The sequence below is a fragment of the Ranitomeya variabilis genome, chromosome 7 (assembly GCF_051348905.1).
Source record: "Ranitomeya variabilis isolate aRanVar5 chromosome 7, aRanVar5.hap1, whole genome shotgun sequence".
In the NCBI taxonomy this organism is placed as follows: domain Eukaryota; kingdom Metazoa; phylum Chordata; class Amphibia; order Anura; family Dendrobatidae; genus Ranitomeya; species Ranitomeya variabilis.
The window spans coordinates 88,056,692-88,081,131 of NC_135238.1; the positions used below are offsets into that span (position 1 = coordinate 88,056,692).

At 43.7% G+C, this 24,440-nt stretch overlaps 1 protein-coding gene across 2 annotated transcripts in view; it reads right to left on the reverse strand.

Annotated features, from left to right (window-relative positions):
- Positions 1 to 24,440, reverse strand: part of DNAH7 (dynein axonemal heavy chain 7) — a 564,416-nt gene that overhangs the window by 99,321 nt on the left and 440,655 nt on the right. For both annotated transcript variants that reach the window (XM_077275383.1, XM_077275384.1), the window contains exons 50-52: positions 10,655 to 10,990; positions 8,836 to 8,962; positions 4,873 to 5,067 (exon numbers count right to left, since the gene is read on the reverse strand). In XM_077275383.1, coding sequence (XP_077131498.1) covers positions 4,873 to 5,067; positions 8,836 to 8,962; positions 10,655 to 10,990 — 658 coding nt within the window. The remainder of the gene's footprint in view (positions 1 to 4,872; positions 5,068 to 8,835; positions 8,963 to 10,654; positions 10,991 to 24,440) is intronic.

A 24,440-nucleotide genomic window follows, 5' to 3' on the forward strand; every position in this document is an offset into this window, starting at 1 on the left:
TTTCCTTATTCCATACATGTGCTCATGTAACATGTCTATTTTTTTTGGTTTTGCTGCCTTCAATCTGAATCTACAATGTGCACATTCCAATAAGAAAACCATCGTATGAACAGATGTGTCCAAACTTGTCACCAGTATTGTGGTTGATTTACCCAACACAAAACACTAGATATATATTGTTTAACATGCAAGAAAAATTCAGGTCTTCCAAAGAGTTGTTTCATACACAAATCTATTTTTTCTGCTTGGTTTAAATTATTAGAAAACAATTTTCTTCAAAAGGAAGGGAATTTAAAGGGTTCTAACAAAAAGTCACAGAAGGAAGAGAGAGCATGATTATACACTGATAACTTGCTTGATAAAAAGATTTAAGTCTAAATAAAGAAAAATACATTTCAACATACTCCATATAGTGCATAAAACGTACCATGTAAACTACAGGAAGCAAATGAATTTCTATTATAAAATCTTTCATGAACTTCGTAAATTATAAAATCTGGTACATTAGACACAAAAAATTCTATTATCTCTAAAACTGGCTGGGAAATGAACAACTGTTCTAAACAAAGAGACAATAGTGATAGTATCCTAATGTTCACAATGGAGCAGACTGGACGCTGCGATGCATTGTCATTATATACTCAGTATTTGTACACACGTAATGCAGAGACCTGAGGAATGTCACATTCTGCACTCACTTACCTTCATTACCGCTGCTGGACCATGAGACATATGACAGCATCCAGAGGCAGAAAGAAGACAAAAGCTAACAATCAATCTCGCTGTAAGAGTATATTGCATCACAACATGTTAGAGATGTACTTCGCTGAGTGTAGGGTATCATTAGTCCGACGGAGACAAGTGTTCGCGGTGTCACACATTGGTATCCAATACAAAACAAATCCTTAAACTAATGGGTGCTGGATGCCACTGTATAACATGCAGCACAGGCATATAGTCAATGTATATATGCTCGGTATATATATTATACAGAGGCCAAAATGGTGATGTGAACAGAGCCTTAGACAGGCGATACACATCACTAACACATAGTAATTATGGCCTTGCACAGGGCTGTTATCAACATCCAAGATTGTATCTAAATACAAATGTATACGTTAAACCTTCTACTGCATTTTATATCATTTTTATTTGCATGATGCGGTGTTTTTTACTATTCTATTGATTTTATTTAAATACAGCAAATGGGGTGAAAATGACAAAAAACTCCATACATGTGACACTAAAACCTTACAGCTGTAAAATAGTGCTACTCCAGCTGCAGCATTGCTATATCATGAGTACCGGTCACAGTACTGCGATTATATTTCTTTCATAGTTTGTCAGAAACCCACTCACCTAAAATATACTTGCTTATTAGAGGACTAGATGTTTCCAGCCAGCTAACGTTCGGCACGCTCATTGCTATCTAATTAACGCTGCTGGTGATTAAACTAAAGTAAATAATGACAACATTCAATAGCGCTTATGCAGGTGGTAAATTAACTTAAAATGAAGTTAATAACAATAGTGTGGTGATGTGTTGGGGGCGGGATTATGTGTGGTAATGTGGTGGGGGGCGGGATTATCTGTGGTAATGTGGTGGGGGGCGGGATTATCTGTGGTAATGTGATGGGGGGCGAGATTATCTGTGGTAATGTGGTGGGGGGCGGGATTATCTGTGGTAATGTGGTGGGGGGCGGGATTATCTGTGGTAATGTGGTGGGGGGCGGGATTATCTGTGGTAATGTGATGGGGGCGAGATTATCTGTGGTAATGTGGTGGGGGGCGGGATTATCTGTGGTAATGTGATGGGGGGCGAGATTATCTGTGGTAATGTGATGGGGGGCGAGATTATCTGTGGTAATGTAGTGGGGGGCGGGATTATCTGTGGTAATGTGGTGGGGGGCGGGATTATCTGTGGTAATGTGGTGGGGGGCGGGATTATCTGTGGTAATGTGGTGGGGGGCGGTATTATGTGTGGTAATGTGGTGGGGGTGGGATTATCTGTGGTAATGTGGTGGGGGGCAGTATTATGTGTGGTAATGTGGTGGGGGTGGGATTATGTGTGGTAATGTGGTGGGGGGCAGGATTGTGTGTGGTAATGTGGTGGGGGCGGGATTATGTGTGGTGATGTGGTGGGGGGGCGGGATTGTGTGGTGATGTGTTAGGGGGCGGGATTATGTGTGGTAATGTGGTGGGGGGCGAGATTACCTGTAGTAATGTGGTGGGGGGCGGGATTATCTGTGGTAATGTGGTGGGGGGCGGGATTATCTGTGGTAATGTGGTGGGGGGTGGGATTGTGTGTGGTAATGTGGTGGGGGGCGGGATTGTGTGTGGTAATATGGTGGGGGGGCGGGATTGTGTGTGGCAATGTGGTGGGGGCGGGATTGTGTGTGGTAATGTGGTGGGGGGTGGGATTATCTGTGGTAATGTGGTGGGGGCGGTATTATGTGTGGTAATGTGGTGGGGGGTGGGATTATGTGTGGTAATGTGGTGGGGGGGCAGGATTGTGTGTGGTAATGTGGTGGGGGCGGGATTATGTGTGGTGATGTGGTGGGGGGGCGGGATTGTGTGTGGTGATGTGTTGGGGGGGCGGGATTGTGTGGTGATGTGTTAGGGGGCGGGATTATGTGTGGTAATGTGGTGGGGGGCAAGATTACCTGTGGTAATGTGGTGGGGGGCGGGATTATCTGTGGTAATGTGGTGGGGGGTGGGATTATGTGTGGTAATGTGGTGGGGGGCGGATTGTGTGGTAATGTGGTGGGGGGGCGGGATTGTGTGTGGTAATGTGGTGGGGGGCGGGATTGTGTGTGGTAATGTGGTGGGGGCGGGATTATGTGTGGTGATGTGGTGGGGGGGCGGGATTGTGTGTGGTGATGTGTTGGGGGGGCGGGATTGTGTGCTGATGTGTTGGGGGGCGGGATAATGTGTGGTAATGTGGTGGGGGGCGGGATTGTGTGTGGTAATGTGGTGGGGGCGGGATTATGTGTGGTGATGTGGTGGGGGGGCGGGATTGTGTGTGGTGATGTGTTGGGGGGGCGGGATTGTGTGCTGATGTGTTGGGGGGCGGGATTATGTGTGGTAATGTGGTGGGGGGCGGGATTGTGTGTGGTAATGTGGTGGGGGGCGAGATTATGTGTGGTGATGTGGTGGGGGTGGGATTATCTGTGGTAATGTGGTGGGAGGCGGGATTATGTGTGGTAATGTGGTGGGGGGCGGGATTGTGTGTGGTAATGTGGTGGGGGGGCGGGATTGTGTGTGGTAATGTGGTGGGGGGCGGGATTGTGTGTGGTAATGTGGTGGGGGGCGGTATTATGTGTGGTAATGTGGTGGGGGCGGGATTATGTGTGGTAATGTGGTGGGGGGGCAGGATTGTGTGTGGTAATGTGGTGGGGGCGGGATTATGTGTGGTGATGTGGTGGGAGGGCGGGATTGTGTGTGGTGATGTGTTGGGGGGCGGGATTGTGTGGTGATGTGTTGGGGGCGGGATTATGTGTGGTGATGTGTTGAAGGGGTGGGATTGTGTGTGGTGATGGGTGGGATTTGTGGGGGGCGTGATTGTGTGGTGATGTGGTGCAGATTGTGTGTGGTAATGGGGTGGGGGGCAGGATTATGTGTGGTGATGGGGTGGGGGCGGAGCTACTGTGCAGGGGGCGGGATTAGCGAGTAATCACGATGCCTCATATATATAGATTTAGTGAAACGATTCAGACATCTTAACTTTAAACCAACATATGCAAGTCAGACTGTACTGAACAAAATACCTGGCACCATTCGCCAACTTCATATAGTGCCCAGAAAAGTCCTGGAACCTGTCAGTTGATTGATGCGGACCCTATAATGGCGCTATGGGACATTTCAGGGAAAACATGCTTTGGAAACTTGACCAAGGACTATGTGCCTTGTATGGCTGGTATGGGGCATGTCTCTGTCAGCGTCTCCCCGCCTTGCTGCACTTGACTGTCAATTTCTCTAAATACCCACACATAGGGGTATGTGTCAGACATGGGGGACGGGGTCAGAAAGAAGTCATCAGGTCTGGCCTCGAAGAAGTCCTCAGATGCATGGTCCATGAACGGCTTTTCAATGTATGTTTGCTCTAAAGTGAAGCTGCATTTCACAGTAAAACACATACGGCTGCAATAACACAACCAGCGTCTGATTCATCCCGCCCATGGCTTGGGCAGCATGTATCAGGGTCCAGTTAACCCCTTCACAATGTGGCCAATTTCCGTTTTCCTCCCCTTCTTCCCAAAGCTATAACATTTGTATTGTTCTGTCCATAGACACGAGGGCTTATTTTTTGTAGGATGAATTGTACTTTTGAATGGCGAAGTGGGATCACGTCAAAGGCACGCCGATGAGCGCATGGAATGACACACACCCATGCCAGCACGTGTTAAATGCCGCTGTCAGTTTGAAGCACAGGTGAAGAGGAGCTCCACTCACGATTGTTAGAGGCAGGTCCTGGCTGTAACACACAGCCATCACCTACCGGGTATGGGGCGGGCTCATTTACATGTGCCATACCTCTACGGTAGGTTAAGACTTGCAGAGTCTTTTCTAGTGTCACCAAATTAGAGGAGCAGCACACATGGAGAGACTGCTGAGACATACATATAATAATACAGAATAATTACGTCTTGTGTTTGTTTTTACAACATGATTATTAACACAGGTATATTGCTGAAACCGCCGCTTAGATAGAGAGAAGAAACTGCCACATATCACAGTGTCTGCAGTGATAGACACTATTTAAAAACTTTTTTGATAGCAGGACTTTTTTTTTTACATAAAACAGATGTGTTCAATTATAACTGCTCTGACTATATGCTAAATGTCTGTACACCTTCCATAATGGCAACTCACCAAACTATCATATACAGACTTCCATCCGTCCTTTAGTCTCATAAAATCCTTCCGAATACCCTTGAATCTATGAACAGAATCAAGGCGACATATTTCATCCCAAGATTTCTGGGGCAGCCATGTGCATGGATTGGAGTGTGGATTGTCCAGTCCGAGGCCACCAGTCAGCAAGAACATCCATTCTTCTTCATCAATCTAAAATAGATATGACCATCATTATGTAATGACAGCATACACATTTTCTTCTATTCATATTTTTCATTTATACACTCTATTGCCTGAGAAACAAAGTTTTTAAAAAAGTACATTGCAAAAAAAACTCGTTCACCTATTATTCTTTAGAAAAAATGCCACTCACCAGTAAGCAGTGCACACAGAACATGTTACTGTCCCTACATGATCCACTCCTGGCTTTAGCTTTTAGCAAACTGCATCCAAAACTGCAAGTGGCAAATGGCCTTAAAAAGACCAATGCTTTTCTTGCACACTTTTTGCCTTTCTGAACACAGCGGACTGACCGAATGCTGTAACTATACAGACCCTCTGATCAGTGCTGGTGGGTCATACACTATTCTAACGGTGGTGTTACATCAGGATTACCAGCCAAAAGCAAATTCATGGACATTTTTCCCAGTGTCTGTAATAAAATTCTCAATTTTTGTACATATTTCATGATGGTAAAACTCTACACGTAACAGGGCCTAGTAATTGCTAGTAATGTGTATCAGTATACTAGTAGTACCGTATTTATGATCTCTATATATATCATAATTTTAAAGGGCATCTGTCAGTAGGATCTACCCCTCCTAAGCCGTCTATATGGGCATGGAGGTCATAGGACGCTGAATACAATGACACCTTGATATCTGCGATCTGATTCCAGAGGAATCCATTCTGATATGTAAATGAGCTGTTCAGGACTACGGGCCGGACATAGATTTGTATGAGAATATGGCACAAGCAAAACATGGATTCCTCTGGAATTAGACATTGGATCGCAGATATCAAGGTGTCACTTTATTCCGCTTCCTATGACCTACATGCCCATATAGACGGCTTAGGAGGATCGATCCTACTGACAGGAGAATGTGTAGTGGACATGACTTTGTGGCACTCACTGATATAGAAGGATTACAGTTTATGCAGAGCCCCATCTGAATGGAGCATATGACAACCATGAACGCCTCCTCTCCATTCCAATAGACAAGTACATTGCTTGGCTATTTGTGACCCTCTCACAGGCAATGAGTGGAGCAGAGGTTTCCATGTGAGACCTCCGCTCCATTCAGATAGGACTCTGAAGTTGTTCCAGCTTTACCAATCCTGACACTTCATGTTTACAAACGATATGTAATGGCACGTCAGATCCATGATGTTACACCATTTCACCAAGTGTGGAAGTCTTATCATACACAAATTATATAGTTACACAGGTCCATCAGGTTCAGCCTTTCTACACCAGTTACACATTCTCCATCACTCGATTACCCACAATGGTATTTGTTGCAAAAAAAGGAATTAGCCCATTTTTAAAAGCTATTATTACCTCTTGGAAGTACTGTAGCTCATTCTACAGTCTGACTGCTCTAACTGTAAAGAACCCTTTCCTATTTAGCTCCCAGAATCACCTTCCACCACATGTAATGAATTCCCCCCTAGTGTTTTGTAGTTCTCTGGAAGGTATAAATTGTGTTCCAGTGCTTTGTATTGATGACATGTGTACTTGTACACATAAATGAGATCTCCTCTGAGGCATATTTCTTCTAACCTCTCATTACAGGAGAGCCTTCCATCCCATGCAATAATCTAGTTGCTCATCTGAGATATGGACCACCAATCACACAGGGAGGATAAAGCGCCGGGGTATGTGGCAACATCAGTTGCAGAGGCAAAGCGCTGTGTCCAGATCAGTGAGGAGGAAGCGTGTGATTGGTGTTCCATATCTCAGATCATACCTATTGCAGCAGATTATACCTATTGCAGCAGGCTGTTATATAATCTATATAATCTGTGGACGCTCCTTATACCTTCTTAGATTGCTTCTACATCCAGTTCATACTAAAGAATTGACTGATGAAGGTCCTTTGCCGGACCGAAAACGTTTATTCGTTAATTTTGTCTGGATGCACTAATAGTAAAAAGAAGCAAAATAATTTTCCTCACTACTGAGTGCCAAGTTTTTTCTATTATTAGTATAATACAAAGAGGCTACAACACCATTAAGCTAGAGGCACCACTAACCAAACACCACCATGAAGACAACGATCTCCAAACAAGTCAGGGACAAAGTTATTGAGACATACTTTCTATAAGGCCGGAGACACACTGGTGCGAGATACGGCCGAGTCTCGCTGGTTAAAAGCAAGCTGTGGCACCTGCATTCTGGAGCGGAGCGTGCAGCTGCATAGCAATACATGGAGCCGCACGCTCCGCTCCGGAGTGCAGGTGCCACAGCTTGCTTTTAACCAGCGAGACTCGGCCGTATCTCGCACCAGTGTGTCTCCGGCCTAATTATTGGCCTCTGCACCACAAGAAAATACGTTTCTTTAGCAGCTGTTTCTGTCTAATAACAGAAGACAAAGCACTGGTACCTACCTACTTCTTATCTCCATATTCTCAATAACCCAATCTCTGATGATCCCCCGAAGCACCATCAAATCCAATGTCATCAAATGTAAAGAACATGGTACCACAACAAAACCTGCCAAGAAAGGGCTGCCCACCAAAACACTCAACCTTGGCAAGGAGAGCATTAATCAGAGAGACAGCACAGAGACTAAAGATAACCCTGTAGGAGCTGCAGAGCTCCCAAGCAGAGACTGGAGTATTTGTCCATATGACCACAATAAGTCATACACTACATAAAGGTAGCTTTTATGGAAGAGTGGCCAGAAAAAAAGCCTTAACTTACACATAAAAATTGTAAGGCTCATTTTGAATTTACCAAAAGACGTGGGAGACTCACTAAATGTATAGAAGAAGGTGCTGTGGTCAGATGAGACCAATATTGAACTTTTTGGCTACCAAGGTAAATGTTATGTCTGGCACCAAACCAACACAGCTCAACACCCCAAGAACACCATCCCCACAGTGAAACATGGTGGTGGCAGCATCATGTTGTGGAGATGCTTTTCAGAAGCAGGTATAAGGAAAATGGTCTGAGTCGGGGGGGGGGGGGGGGAAGAGAGGATTCAAAATGCAGGGATATTCTTGAGCAAAACCTGTTTCAGTCTGTCAGTGATTTGTAACTGGGATGGAGGTTGACCTTCCAAGAAGACATTGAGCCAAACAAGCTGCTAAAGCAACACTCAAGTGACTTACGGGAAGATGTGTGAAGTGGCCGAGCCAAAGCCCAGACTTTAATCCAATTGAGAAACTGTGGTCAGACTTGAAGATTTCTGTTCACTAGAGGAAACCATCTAACTTGAATGAATTAGAGCAGTTTTACCTTGAGGAATGTGCAAAAATGCCAGTGGCAAGATGTAGAAAGCTCACAGAGACTTATCCAAAGGGATTTGCATCTGTAATTTCCACAAAAGGAGGCTCTACAAACTACTGACTTTAAGGGGGTAACTAGTTATGCACGCTGATGTTTTTAATTATTTTGTCCTATTTGTTGTTTGTTTCACAATAAAAAGAAAACGTTGACATTAGTAGGCATATTCTTTACATGAACTGATGCAAACACTAAAAAAACAGTGAAATTTCAGGCTGTGAGGTAGCAAAACACAGAAAATTCCAAGGATGGTGAATACTTTCACAAGCCACTGTATGTGTTACAGTATCAAATGCCTTTACAAAGTCCAGATAAATAAAATCAGCCACATTACCCACATCCAGAAAGGATAAAAATTGAGTAGTTTATTTAATCAGCTTTAACAACAACCTTACTAACAACATTTCATATTAAATTACATGGTCACTTATTACACATTTTTTATTACAACACTGAATATTGCTTACCATGTTTTCGTGCTTCAATAGGTTTACTGTTAGGCAGAAAGAAAAGAGAAGCTTGTCCTTTTCAAACAGAGAACGGCATACATTTTTGTACAACGAGTATGTGAAGTGATCTTTCAGTATTTGCAACCTTAAAAAAAAAATGTTGTTGCTATAAAAATAGTTTTATAAATGCATCTATTGCATAATTGCTGAATTTATAGCTAGAAAGCAAGTGTTGTACCACAGAATTAATCTTATGCCACTGTACACTGTTGCTCATGTACAGTACCATGTCTGTCCGATATTTGTCAGTGCCATCTACAGCAGTTTAACTTCAGTGTGATTTTACATCATTAGATGGTTCTAGCAGATCTCAAATCTCCCGTCCTGCTTGGCACCAGCAGTGCAGAGCTGTGTTTGTTTGCTGCTGCTGACAGATCAGTGATATGAATCTGTAAATGCTGCTCTATTGATGCATATGACATAAGATAATCTTTTATCATATGCATCAATGGAGAGCCATTTGAAGTTTCACATCACTTGTCTCTCAGCATCAGGCAAAAACACAGCTCAACTAAATTCAGCTCCTGTATATATACCCCCACCCTGCAGTATATGATCTAAGCCAGATATAATGAACCCCATCCTGCAGTAAGTTGCTCCTTCTAACCCCCTCCTGAAATTTATAAGTACATCTCTCCTCTCAGTCCCCTAAATACAGCTCACTCCTGCAGTACATCGCCCCTCTTAGGCTACTTTCACACTAGCGTCGGGCTCGGCCCGTCGCTGTGCGTCGGGCCGACGTTCCCGACGCTAGCGTTGTCTCCGCCGCACAACGGGGGCAGCGGATGCATTTTTCCAGCGCATCCGCTGCCCCATTGTGAGGTGCGGGGAAGTGCGGGGAGGTGGGGGCGGAGTTCCGGCCGCGCATGCGCGGTCGGAAAAAGCGGACCGTCGTGAGCAAAAAACGTTACATGTAGCGTTTTTTGCTCCCGACGCATCCGTCGCACGACGGGTGCGACGTGTGGCAATCCGTCACAATGCGTCGCTTCATGTTAATCAATGGTGAAAAAACGCATCCTGCAAACACTTTTGCAGGATGCGTTTTTTCGGCAAAACGACGCATTGTGACGGAATGCAGTTAACGCTAGTGTGAAAGTAGCCTTAGTTACCAGAAAACAAGCACACTGACACTTTTTGGGTCTGAGCTCTGTACTGTAATGTGACATCCTCCTTCACAGAAGAAGCTCTGTATAGATACATCTCAGAGCAGAGATATGTAGGCAGGAAGCCATCTGAGAGAGACAGCACCGTGCATGATCAACTAAGGCCTCCAGAACTACAGGAGAGCCCAGAGTGGGATCTCTTGGTGGGATTTGGGGGAGGGTGATATGTGCAAAACGGGGCCGATTTAAAAATGTGTTATATTGCCACAAATTAATAATTATATTATTATTAGAGCTCACATTGTGATTTTGAGAATAACCCTTTGGCCATGTTCACAGTTTCAGTATTTGGTCAGTTTTTTACATCAGTATTTATAAGCCAAAACCAGAAGTGGAACAATCACAGGAACAGTATAATAAAAACATGTCACCACTTCTGGATTTATCATCCACTCCTGGTTTTGGCTTACAAATACTGATGTAAAATACTGACCAAACACTGAACGTGTGAACATGGCCTATAAGTAAGGATTTAGGTCCCACGAAAATTCACCGATTACTTAGTTTCCTACTGGATTCTCTAAATAAGCATCTCTAAATATGAAAGTTTGAGCATAATCAATCTAATAACCAACTGTTATTAATACATAAATAATTGAAATAAATTAACCTACCTAGTCAACAAATGTTCTGACTTCTCCGAGTTGTCTATTGACATAATAAAAAGATTAATGAACCATGTAAGTGAATATTGGTACATGGGCTCAATGTTGGCTAAGTCAGCAATGGAAAAAAACAGAATTGATGAATGGATAGAGATGGGCCGGTATCCCATTCTGGTTGAATCAATCTTTTTCTCTGTTGCCTCAGCAACTGTTTGCTTCTCAGAAATTTCATTTGCTAGAGCCTTGGAGGAAGACAATATTTTAATGGCAGTTTCATCTTCTAATATGTTGCCTTCTGAAGTTGAAAGTACTTCTAAGATCTTGTCTTCAATTTCCTTTAGCTGCCTGGAAAAAAATGTGCCAAGTGTTACATTGAAAGATATGATGGAAAATGAATAAAATCAAAATTAAATAATGTAATATTTAAAAAAAAAAATATATATGCTAGAAATAAATGTTCTGGCAAGAAAAGCTATGCTTCTCCTGGGGTTCTTATTTAGAGGCTGCCTATAAAGGACAAACTTCACAAAAATGATTAAGATTTTTCATAATATTCGTAATATTTTATTCAGAATATATTTTTCTAGCTCTTTTCTATTTTATTGCTAGAAATACTTAACTGCCCTATTGTAGTAAAATGGATTTCTCATCTTAGATATTTGACATGCCTACTCTTTTCCCAGTCCCACCTGTCAACCCCATTCGACCTGGTGAAGAGCACATGTCTCCATTCACTTCTGTGCAAGTTATGAGAACAGTCATTGATTGGAGACCAATAAAGTTGGTCTCCAGTAATTTAACCCATTAGTCAGTACTAAGTGCCAAGATGTTTGACACAAGGAGAGGGCTCCTTCTGTTAGCCTATCCCCCTCGTGATGTGACTCTGGGGGTCTGATATTTTGCTATGACAGGTAGAGACCTTACAAATAAGTCCTGGTCTGCCAAACACCTATATTGTATACCAGATTAACACTGGCAGGCAATAATACTGGAAAATATTACATTATATTTCTTTCCAATAATATTGGAAAAAAACACATATTTCAAAACAGTCAACTGGAGAACACAATTTTCATTCAGCTAGATCCGACACTTGTTTTTGACAAAATTTTGGCTTCAGAATCCAAAAGTGATCACATATTTTCTCTATCACGTGTGGCAGTTCAACTCACTAGGCGGTAAACGGAGGTAGAAAACAGGAACACTGTCTCTTTAAGGGTATGTGCACACGTCCGGATTTCTTGCAGAAATTTCCTGAAGAAAACCGGAAATTTTCTGCAAGAAATCCGCATTTTTTTTTTGCGTTTTTTTCGCGGTTTTTTTAGCATTCTGCAAGCGTAATTAGCTTGCAGAATGCTAAAGTTTTCCAAGCGATCTGTAGCATAGCTTGGAAAACTGACTGACAGGTTGGTCACACTTGTCAAACATACTGTTTGACAAGTGTGACCAACTTTTTACTATAGATGCTGCTTATGCAGCATCTATAGTAAAAGATAGAATGTTTAAAAATAATTAAAAAAATAAAAAAATGGTTATACTCACCCTCTGCAGACAGCCAATCTCCTCAGCGGCGTCCGTTCCTATAGATGCCGGTGTGGTTCAGGACCTTCGATGACGTCGCGGCTTGTGATTGGTCGCGTGAGTCACATGAGCGGTCACGCGACCAATCACAAGACAGCGACGTCATCACAGGTCCTGAACCACACCATCTATAGGAACGGAATAGAGAGCATGCACCGGAGAGGCGGGAACACTTCGGGGGCCATCAGAGGGTGAGTATATCACTATTTTTTATTTTAATTCTTTTTTTTTTTACCAATTATATGGTGCCCAGTCCGTGGAGGAGAGTCTTCTCTCCTCCACCCTGGGTACCAACCGCACATAATCTGCTTACTTCCCGCATGGTGGGCATAGCCCCGTGCGGGAAGTAAGCAGATCAATGCACTCCTAGGTGTGCGGAATCCCCGCAATTCCGCATTTTTAATGAACATGTTGCTTTTTTTTCTGCGATGCGATTTTTTCACGGAAAAAAATGCAACATTTGCACAAAAAATGCGGAATACCCTGTAAATAATAGGAGGCATATGTAAGCGTTTTTTTCGCATTTTTATCACGTTTTTATAGCGAAAAAACGCAAAAAAAACGCAAAAAATCCTGAACGTGTGCACATGGCCTCAGTCTTCATTATGTGGCAGCATAAACCAACAAGAAGGGGAAAGTACAGACAGCCCTTCAGGTAAAAACAGGTAAACAATAAAACAAACAAAATGCTGTAACAGAGTCCATACTCTGCGGGTAACATCCCGCTCTGCAGTAACACAGGTTCAGTCTTTCCTCCACAAGACACAAACCACTGGAGAATCCTCTCTCCAGTCTTGCTGAACCAAGACTGCCTCTGGAGCAAAGCCATTTAAGCCCCAGACCATGTGACTCTACCCCCATGTGCAGGATCTGCAGGTGGAGATAAGGTGGACACCCTCCCACTCACTCTCTGGATGGTCACATAAAAACCAGCCCATTATGGAACTTAGCTTACACCTTCCAACATGTGGTGTGCTGGAGGAAATGACTCTGGGTTTTACATTACATGTTACATGACGCGTAGTGACACATATCTCCCCCCTCCAGCACAATACCTGTGACTTTGTCACGCATAACTTTTTGAGTTACAGGATACCCTCCAAACCCACACAAAATGCACATACTGTACAATGGAAAATAATGCAAAAAATAACTTGAATGTAATGTTTATTTAAAACTATTCTGTTCATACAATACAAAATATATATTGCTACTGTAATGGAAACTGTAAGCAAGTAGTAAAGTTATGTAGCAGTTAAGGTAAAAATTTACGCTTATAACTGTTCCTGGAGTGTTCAATCTGTGGACAATCTTGCCCGATGCTCCAACAATATTCAGCCATCATATGTAAATCCCATCTACCCTAATGCCATCCCTCCATGACCTTCAAATCTTGGTGGAATTGTTCACTGACAACACCAAGGTTTTCAGGAAAGTTACAGTTGTGGCCAAAAGTATTGACACCCCTGCAATTCTGTCAGATAATACTCAGTTTCTTCCTGAAAATGGTTGCAATCACAAATTCTTTGGTATTATTACCTTCATTTGTCGTAAATGAAAAAATACAAAAGAGAATGAAGCAAAAAGCAAAACATTGATCATTTCACACAAAACTCCAAAAATGGGCCAGACAAAAGTATTGGCACCCTCAGCCTAATACTTGGTTGCACAACCTTTAGCCAAAATAACTGCAACCAACCACTTCTGGTAACCATCAATGAGTTTCTTACAATGCTCTGTGGAATTCTAGACCATTCTTCTTTGGCAAACTGCTCCAGGTCCCTGATATTTGAAGGGTGCCTTCTCCAAACTGCCATTTTTAGATATCTCCACAGGTGTTCTATGGGATTCAGGTCTGGACTTATTGCTGGCCACCTTAGAAGTCTCCAGTGCTTTCTCTCAAACCATTTTCTAGTACTTTTTGAAGTGTGTTTTGGGTCATTGTCCTGCTGGAAGACCCATGACCTCTGAGGGAGGCCCAGCTTTCTCACACTGGGCCCTACATTATGCTGCAAAATTTGTTGGTAGTCTTCAGACTTCATAATGCCATGCACACGGTCAAGCAGTCTAGTGCCAGAGGCAGCAAAGCAACCCCAAAACATCAGGGAACCTCTGCCATGTTTGACTGTAGGGACCGTGTTCTTTTCTTTCAATGCCTCTTTTTTTCTCCTGTAAACTCTATGCTGATGCCTTTGCCCAAAAAGCTCTACTTTTGTCTCATCTGACCAGAGAACTTTCTTCCAAAACGTTTTAGGCTTTTTCAGGTAAGTTTTGGCAAACTCCAGCCTGGCTTTTTTATGTCTCGGAGTAAGAAGTGGGGTCTTCCTGGGTCTCCTACCATACAGTCCCTTTTCATTTAGACGCCGACGGATAGTACGGGTTGACACTGTTGTACCCTCGGACTGCAGGGCAGCTTGAACTTGTTTGGATGTTAGTCGAGGTTCTTTATCCAACATCTGCACAATCTTGCATTGAAATCTCTTGTCAATTTTTCTTTTCCGACCACATCTAGGGAGGTTAACCACAGTGCCATGTGTCATGGTTCCCGATGGCAAGGGAACGTCAGAGAACTTAAACTACAGACTAGCTCCTGGGTGATGGAATCTCGAGCTGACCGTGAGCTAAACCTACCACACAACTAACAGTGGCCGGGTGGCGTACCTACGTTTTATCCCTAGACGCCTAGCGCCAGCCGGAGGACTAACTAACCCTAATAGAGGAAAAGACAGACCTGGCTTACCTCTAGGGAAATTCCCCCAAAAAGGAGACAGAAGCCCCCCACATATATTGACGGTGAGTTCAGAGGAAAAGACATACGCAGTATGAAGGTAGGTTCAGCAAAGCGAGGTCCGCTTACTAGATAGCAAGAAGATACAATAGGGAACTTCACGGTCAGCTGAAAACCCTATTAAAATACCATCCCGAAATTACTTTAAGACTCATGTGTCAACTCATGACACCGGAGTGGCAATTTCGGCCCACAAGAGCTTCCAGCTACAGAAAAATAACATAACTGTGAACTGGAACAAAAATGCAAAACAAACTTAGGACTAAGAGTCCAACTTAGCTGATAGTAGTCTAGAAGCAGGAACATGCAACAGAAAGGCTCTGGTTACATTGCTGGCCGGCACTAGAATAACTGAGCAGCAAGGCTAAATAGGATACACCCATATCCTGATGGAAACAGGTGAACAGAGAAAGTGAAGCACACAAGTCCAGTACCACCAGTGACCACCGGGGGAGCCCAAAAACCAAATTCACAACAGTACCCCCCCCTCAAGGAGGGGGCAACGAACCCTCACAAGAACCACCAGGGCGATCAGGATGAGCCCTATGAAAGGCACGGACCAAATCAGAGGCATGAACATCAGAGGCTGTCACCCAAGAATTATCCTCTTGACCGTAGCCCTTCCACTTGACCAGATACTGAAGTTTCCGTCTGGAAACACGGGAGTCCAAGATCTTCTCCACAACGTACTCCAATTCACCCTCAACTAACACCGGAGCGGGAGGCTCAACGGAAGGCACAACCGGTACCTCATACCTGCGCAATAATGACCGATGGAAGACATTATGGATAGAAAAAGATGCTGGGAGGTCCAATCGAAAGGACACGGGGTTAAGAATCTCCAAAATCTTATACGGGCCGATGAACCGAGGCTTAAACTTAGGAGAAGAAACCCTCATAGGGACAAAACGAGAAGACAACCACACCAAGTCCCCAACACGAAGACGAGGACCAACACGACGACGGCGGTTAGCAAAATGCCGAGTCTTCTCCTGGGACAACTCCAAATTGTCCACCACCTGTCCCCAAATCCGATGCAACCTATCCACCACAGTATCCACTCCAGGACAATCCGAAGACTCCACCTGACCGGAAGAAAAACGAGGATGAAACCCCGAATTGCAAAAGAAAGGAGAAACCAAAGTGGCAGAACTAGCCCGATTATTGAGGGCAAACTCCGCTAACGGCAAAAAGGCAACCCAGTCATCCTGATCCGCAGACACAAAACACCTCAAATAAGTCTCCAAGGTCTGATTAGTTCGCTCAGTCTGGCCATTAGTCTGAGGATGGAACGCAGACGAAAAAGACAAATCAATGCCCATCCTAGCACAGAACGCCCGCCAAAATCTAGACACAAACTGGGTCCCCCTGTCAGAAACGATATTCTCCGGAATACCATGCAAGCGAACCACATTTTGAAAAAACAGAGGAACCAACTCGGATGAGGAAGGCAACTTAGGCAAGGGCACCAAATGGACCATCTTTGAAAAACGGTCACACATCCTTAAGGATACCTGTAGGTTCAGAATCACCAGGGGAATCAGGCTCAAAACTCCTAGAAAGGGCATCCGCCTTCACATTTTTAGAACCTGGTAAGTATGAGACCACAAAATTAAACCGAGAGAAAAACAACGACCAGCGCGCCTGTCTAGGATTCAGGCGCCTGGCAGACTCAAGATAAATCAAATTCTTGTGATCGGTCAATACCACCACCTGATGTCTAGCCCCCTCAAGCCAATGACGCCACTCCTCAAAAGCCCACTTCATAGCCAAAAGCTCCCGATTACCAATATCATAATTTCGCTCGGCGGGCGAAAATTTTCGAGAAAAGAACGCACAAGGTCTCATCACGGAGCAGTCGGAACTTTTCTGCGACAAGACCGCCCCAGCTCCGATCTCGGAAGCATCGACCTCAACCTGAAAAGGAAGAGTAACATCAGGCTGACGCAACACAGGGGCGGAAGAAAAGCGGCGCTTAAGCTCCCGAAAGGCCTCCACAGCAGCAGGGGACCAATCAGCAACATCAGCACCCTTTTTGGTCAAATCAGTCAAAGGTTTAGCAACATCAGAAAAACCAGTTATAAATCGACGATAAAAATTAGCAAAGCCCAAAAATTTCTGAAGGCTCTTAAGAGAAGAAGGTTGCGTCCAATCACAAATAGCCCGAACCTTGACAGGATCCATCTCAATGGAAGAGGGGGAAAAAATGTACCCCAAAAAAGAAATCTTTTGAACCCCAAAAATACACTTAGAACCCTTCACACACAAGGAATTAGCCCGCAAAACCTGAAAAACCCTCCTGACCTGTTGGACATGAGAATCCCAGTCATCCGAAAAAATCAAAATATCATCCAGATACACGATCATAAATTTATCCAAATATTCACGGAAAATGTCATGCATAAAGGACTGAAAGACTGAAGGGGCATTTGAAAGACCAAAAGGCATTACTACATACTCAAAATGGCCCTCGGGCGTATTAAATGCGGTTTTCCACTCATCCCCCTGCTTAATTCGCACCAAATTATACGCCCCACGGAGATCAATCTTAGAGAACCACTTAGCCCCCTTTATTCGAGCAAACAAATCAGTCAGCAGTGGCAGAGGATACTGATATTTGACTGTAATTTTATTCAAGAGTCGATAATCAATACACGGCCTCAAAGAGCCATCTTTTTTAGATACAAAGAAAAAACCGGCTCCTAAGGGAGATGAAGAAGGACGAATATGTCCCTTTTCCAGGGACTCCTTAATATATTCTCGCATAGCAGCATGTTCAGGTACAGATAGATTAAATAAACGACCCTTTGGAAATTTACTGCCCGGAATCAGATCTATGGTACAATCGCAATCTCTGTGTGGAGGTAGTGAACCAAGCTTAGGCTCCTCAAAAACATCACGATAATCAGACAAAAATTCCGGAATCTCAGAGGGAATAGATGACGAAATGGAAACCAAAGGTACGTCCCCATGAGCCCCCTGACATCCCCAGCTTAACACAGACATAGCTTTCCAGTCAAGGACTGGGTTATGAGATTGTAACCATGGTAATCCGAGCACCAAAACGTCATGTAGATTGTACAACACAAGGAAGCGAATCATCTCCTGATGGTCTGGATTCATACGCATAGTCACTTGTGTCCAGTATTGTGGTTTATTACTAGCCAATGGTGTAGAGTCAATACCCTTCAGAGGTATAGGAACTTCCAGAGGCTCTAGATCAAACCCACAGCGCCTGGCAAAGGACCAATCCATTAGACTCAAAGCGGCGCCAGAGTCGACATAGGCATCCGCGGTAATTGACGATAATGAACAAATCAAGGTCACAGACAGAATAAACTTAGACTGTAAAGTGCAAATTGAAATAGACTTATCAACCTTTTTTGTACGTTTAGAGCATGCTGATATAACATGAGTTGAATCACCACAATAGAAGCACAACCCATTCTTTCGCCTAAAATTCTGCCGTTCGCTTCTGGACAGAATTCTATCACATTGCATATTTTCTGGAGCCTTCTCAGAAGACACCGCCAAATGGTGCACAGGTTTGCGCTCCCGCAAACGCCGATCAATCTGAATAGCCATTGTCATGGACTCATTCAGACCTGTAGGTGCAGGGAACCCCACCATAACATCTTTAATGGCATCAGAGAGACCCTCTCTGAAATTCGCCGCCAGGGCGCACTCATTCCATTGAGTAAGCACAGACCATTTACGAAATTTTTGGCAGTATATTTCAGCTTCATCTTGCCCTTGAGATAGGGCCATCAAGGCTTTTTCAGCCTGAATCTCTAAGTTAGGTTCCTCATAAAGCAACCCCAAAGCCAGAAAAAACGCATCCACATTGAGCAACGCAGGATCCCCGGGTGCCAATGCAAATGCCCAGTTTTGAGGGTCACCCCGCAGCAAGGAAATTACTATCTTAACCTGCTGTGCGGGATCTCCAGCGGAGCGAGATCTCAGGGAAAGAAATAATTTACAATTATTTTTGAAATTCAGGAAACGAGATCTATCCCCGGAGAAAAATTCTGGTATAGGAATTCTAGGTTCAGATATAGGAGCATGAATAACAAAATCCTGTAAATTTTGAACCTTCGTAGCAAGATTATTCAAACCTGTAGCCAAACTCTGAGGATCCATTTTAATCAGGTGAGATCAGAGCCATTCAAGGATTAGAAGGAGAGAGAGAGACAAAGGCTGCAATTAGAGCAGAAATGCAACTGAGTCAACTAAAAAGCAAGCTCAGAAGAAAAAAAAAAAAAAATCTGCAGACTTCTTTTTCTCTCCTTTCTTCTGCCAACGGTTTTAACCCTTGGCCGGCCATACTGTCATGGTTCCCAATGGCAAGGGAACGTCAGAGAACTTAAACTACAGACTAGCTCCTGGGTGATGGAATCTCGAGCTGACCGTGAGCTAAACCTACCACACAACTAACAGTGGCCGGGTGGCGTACCTACGTTTTATCCCTAGACGCCTAGCGCCAGCCGGAGGACTAACTAACCCTAATAGAGGAAAAGACAGACCTGGCTTACCTCTAGGGAAATTCCCCCAAAAAGGAGACAGAAGCCCCCCACATATATTGACGGTGAGTTCAGAGGAAAAGACATACGCAGTATGAAGGTAGGTTCAGCAAAGCGAGGTCCGCTTACTAGATAGCAAGAAGATACAATAGGGAACTTCACGGTCAGCTGAAAACCCTATTAAAATACCATCCCGAAATTACTTTAAGACTCATGTGTCAACTCATGACACCGGAGTGGCAATTTCGGCCCACAAGAGCTTCCAGCTACAGAAAAATAACATAACTGTGAACTGGAACAAAAATGCAAAACAAACTTAGGACTAAGAGTCCAACTTAGCTGATAGTAGTCTAGAAGCAGGAACATGCAACAGAAAGGCTCTGGTTACATTGCTGGCCGGCACTAGAATAACTGAGCAGCAAGGCTAAATAGGATACACCCATATCCTGATGGAAACAGGTGAACAGAGAAAGTGAAGCACACAAGTCCAGTACCACCAGTGACCACCGGGGGAGTCCAAAAACCAAATTCACAACAGCCATGGGCTTTAAACTTCTTGATGACACTGTGCACGGTAGACACAGGAACATTCAGGTCTTTGGAGATGGACTTGTAGCCTTGAGCTTGCTCATGCTTCCTCCCAATTTGGTTTCTCAAGTCCTCAGACAGTTCTTTGGTCTTCTTTCTTTTCTGCATGCTCAATGTGGTGCACACAAGGACACAGGACAGATGTTGAGTCAACTTTAATCCATGTCAACTGGCTGCAAGTGTGATTTAGTTATTGCCAACACCTGTTAGGTGCCACAGGTAAGTTACAGGTGCTGTTAATTACACAAATTAGAGAAGCATCACATGATTTTTCGAACAGTGCCAATACTTTTGTCCACCCCCTTTTTTATGTTTGGTGTGGAATTATATCCAATTTGGCTTTAGGACAATTCTTTTAGTGTTTTTTCATTTAAGACAAATTAAATGAAGATAATAATAACAAAGAATTTGTGTTTGCAATTATTTTCAGGAAGAAACTGAGTATTACCTGAATTGCAGGGGTGTCAATACTTTTGGCCACAACTGTAGTAAGATGCACCTTCATGCTCATCTTGCAACCAAGCATTTTGTAGCTCTCCAAGAGTTTCTAGACAATTTTGGTTTATTTGCTTGCTCGTGTTTTACCCAAAAAGTCCTTAACAATCTCTTTGAATGATAACTAAGCTTTCTTTTGGAGTTCTGACATTGTCCCGAGTAAACTCTTGACACACTGTTTGCACACCTTCTAAGAGGCCCAAGATTTATCTAAATCACCAAGTTTTACTTTGAAATATACAAAATAGGCTTGCATGACTAATGTGCTAATCGTCCTTTGACTGAAAATGATGAAAATGCCACAGATATAATGAAATAAATCAGAGCTGTTAAGGCATATGCAACTAAAAATAGCAGAGACAGGCATGACCTGAAAGAAACTAAATAAGTGTGCAAATAAAAAAATATATTCTGCTAAGCTCTTGAATATAGAATTTTGGAACATGTTTCACTATATACTGTATAGTGACACACAATCTCTCGCCACACTGTCTCACGTGTAACTGAAGAGCCTAGACAAATAAAAACCTTTTGCTGGTTGTCAAGGTCGTCCTCCAGCCCTCTACACTCAAGGGCAGTTCAGTGTTGGCCAATAGGGGAGCACTAATGCTAGCCATGATCCAGCCTAAAGTAATCACACTAATATAAACTACAGAGAAAAACTTGATGTGATAGAAGAAAATGAACTGCAGTTTTGTAATGTTAATGCATACTTTAGTCTAAATCAGCAGAAAAATCGAACTCAACAAAAATGATGTTCAAAATTATCCCCCAGTGACATAGAAGTGATTAAATGAATGCTCACTGAAATCCCCTCAAGGGCAACAAAAACATTTTTTTCAATAGTTTGCTATAAAAAATACATATTCAGTAATGACCCACAGAATAAATTTAATTTGTTGAAGCACAAGAAACAATGGTAGAAATGCTGCATTTTGAGGTTTTAACAGAAAAATACTGTATATACACTCATGTATAAGCCGAGTTTTTCAGCACATTTTTTTAAAACGCCCCCCACGGCTTATACAGAAGTCATTGTCCCAGAAAGACGGCGGGGGAGGTGGAGCGGTGGAGCAGCGGGTCACAAAGGCAGGAGCTGGCAGCTGCAGCTAAAGCCTGTACCCGCTGCTAAAGAGAAATGAATATTCACTGCACAGTCAATGAGTATTCATTTCTCTTATAGTGTGCACAGTTACAGCCACAGCCGCCGGCTTCCACCAGCAGCAGGGCTAGCATGGGTGCCCGCTCATTAACCCATTTACCCCCAAGGGTGGTTTGCACGTTAATGACCAGGGCCAATTTTTACAACTCTGACCACTGTCCCTTTATGAGGTTATAACTCTGGAACGCTTGCATGGATCCCGGTGATTCTGAAAATGTTTTCTCATGACATATTCTACTTCATGATAGTGGTAAAATTTCCTTGACATTACTTGAGTTTATTTGTGAAAAAAAAACGGAAATTTGGCCAAAATTTTTGAAAATTTTGCAATTTTCCAAATTTACATTTTCATGGCCTTAAATCACAGAGATATACCACACAAAATACTTAATACCGTATATACTCGAGTATAAGCCGACCCGAGTATAAGCCGACCCCCCTAATTTTGCCACAAAAAACTGGGAAAACTTATTGACTCGAGTATAAGCCTAGGGTGGAAAATGCAGCAGCTACCGGTGAATTTCAAAAATAAAAATAGATGCTCCATACCGTTCATTATTGCCCCATAGATGCTCCATATAAAGCTGTGCCATATATAATGCTCCATACCGTTCATTATGGCCCCATAGATGCTCCATATAAAGCTGTGCCATATATAATGCTCCATACCATTGATTATTGCCCCATATATTATCCATATATAGCTGTGCCATATAGAATGCTCTGCACCGTTCATTATGGCCCCATAGATGCTCCATATAAAGCTGTGCCACATATACAATGTTCTGCACCGTTCATTATGGCCCCATAGATGCTCCACATAAAGCTGTGCCATATATGCTCTGCACCGTTCATTATGGCCCTATAGATGCTCCATATAAAGCTGTGCCATGTATGCTCTGCACCGTTCATTATGGCCCCAGAGATGCTCCACATAAAGCTGTGCCATATATGCTCTGCACCGTTCATTATGGCCCTATAGATGCTCCACATAAAGCTGTGCCATATATGCTCTGCACCGTTCATTATGGCCCTATAGATGCTCCATATAAAGCTATGCCATATATGCTCTGCACCGTTCATTATGGCCCCATAGATGCTCCTTATAAAGCTGTGCCATATATGCTCTGCACCGTTCATTATGGCCCCATAGATGCTCCTTATAAAGCTGTGCCATATATGCTCTGCACCGTTCATTATGGCCCCATAGATGCTCCTTATAAAGCTGTGCCATATATGCTCTGCAGCGTTCAGTTTGACCCCATAGATGCTCCATATAAAGCTGTGCCACATATATAATGCTCTGCACCGTTCAGTTTGGCCCCATAGATGCTCATTATATAGCTGTGCCCTATATGCTCTGCACCGTTCAGTATGGCCCCATAGATGCTCATTACATAGCTGTGCCCTATATGCTCTGCACCGTTCAGTTTGGCCCCATAGATGCTCATTATATAGCTGTGCCCTATATGCTCTGCAGTGTTCAGTTTGGCCCCATAGATGCTCCTTATATAGCTGTGCCATATATGCTCTGCACCGTTCAGTATGGCCCCATAGATGCTCATTATATAGCTGTGCCCTATATGCTCTGCACCGTTCAGTTTGGCCCCATAGATGCTCCTTATATAGCTGTGCCATATATGCTCTGCACCGTTCAGTTTGGCCCCATAGATGCTCCTTATATAGCTGTGCCCTATATGCTCTGCAGCGTTCAGTTTGGCCCCATAGATGCTCCTTATAAAGCTGCCCCATATGGAATGCTCTGCAGCGTTCAGTTTGGCCCCATAGATGCTCCACATAAATCTGTGCCATATATAACGCTGGTGCTGCTGCTGCAATAAAAAAAAAAAACACATACTCACCTCTCTTGCTTGCAGCTCCTCAGCGTCCCGTCCCGGCGTCTCTCCGCACTGACTGATCAGGCAGAGGGCGGCGTACACACTATATGCGTCATCGCGCCCTCTGACCTGCACAGTCAGTGCGGAGAGACGCCGGGAAGATGGAGCGGCGCCCGGCGTGTGGAACGCGGACAGGTAAATATGACATACTTACCTGCTCCCGGCGTCCCACTCCTTCCCCCGGACAGCTGGTCTCCGGGTGCCGCAGCCTCTTCCTCTATCAGCGGTCACCGGCACCGCTGATTAGAGAAATTAATATGGGGCTCCACCCCTATGGGAGTGGAGTACATATTCATAAGTTTAATGAGCGGTCCCATGTGACCGCTGTACAGGGGAAGAGCTGCGGCACCCGGAGACAGTGTGATGGGCAGGGGGAGCGTCAGGATCGCCGGGACTAGGTAAGTATGCCTCAGCGCCCTCTCCCCCTCACCCGCCGACCCTGCCACAGACCGTGACTCGAGTATAAGCCGAGAGGGGCACTTTCAGCCCAAAAATTTGGGCTGAAAATCTCGGCTTATACTCGAGTATATACGGTAAGTAACATTTCCCACATGTCTACTTTACATCAGCACAATTTTGGAACCAAAATTTTTTTTTGTTAGGGAGTTATAAGGGTTAAAAGTTGACCAGCAATTTCTCATTTTTACAACACCATTTTTTTAGGGACCACATCACATTTGAAGTCACTTTGAGGGGTCTATATGATAGAAAATACCCAAGTGTGACATCATTCTAAAAACTGCACCCCTCAAGGTGCTCAAAA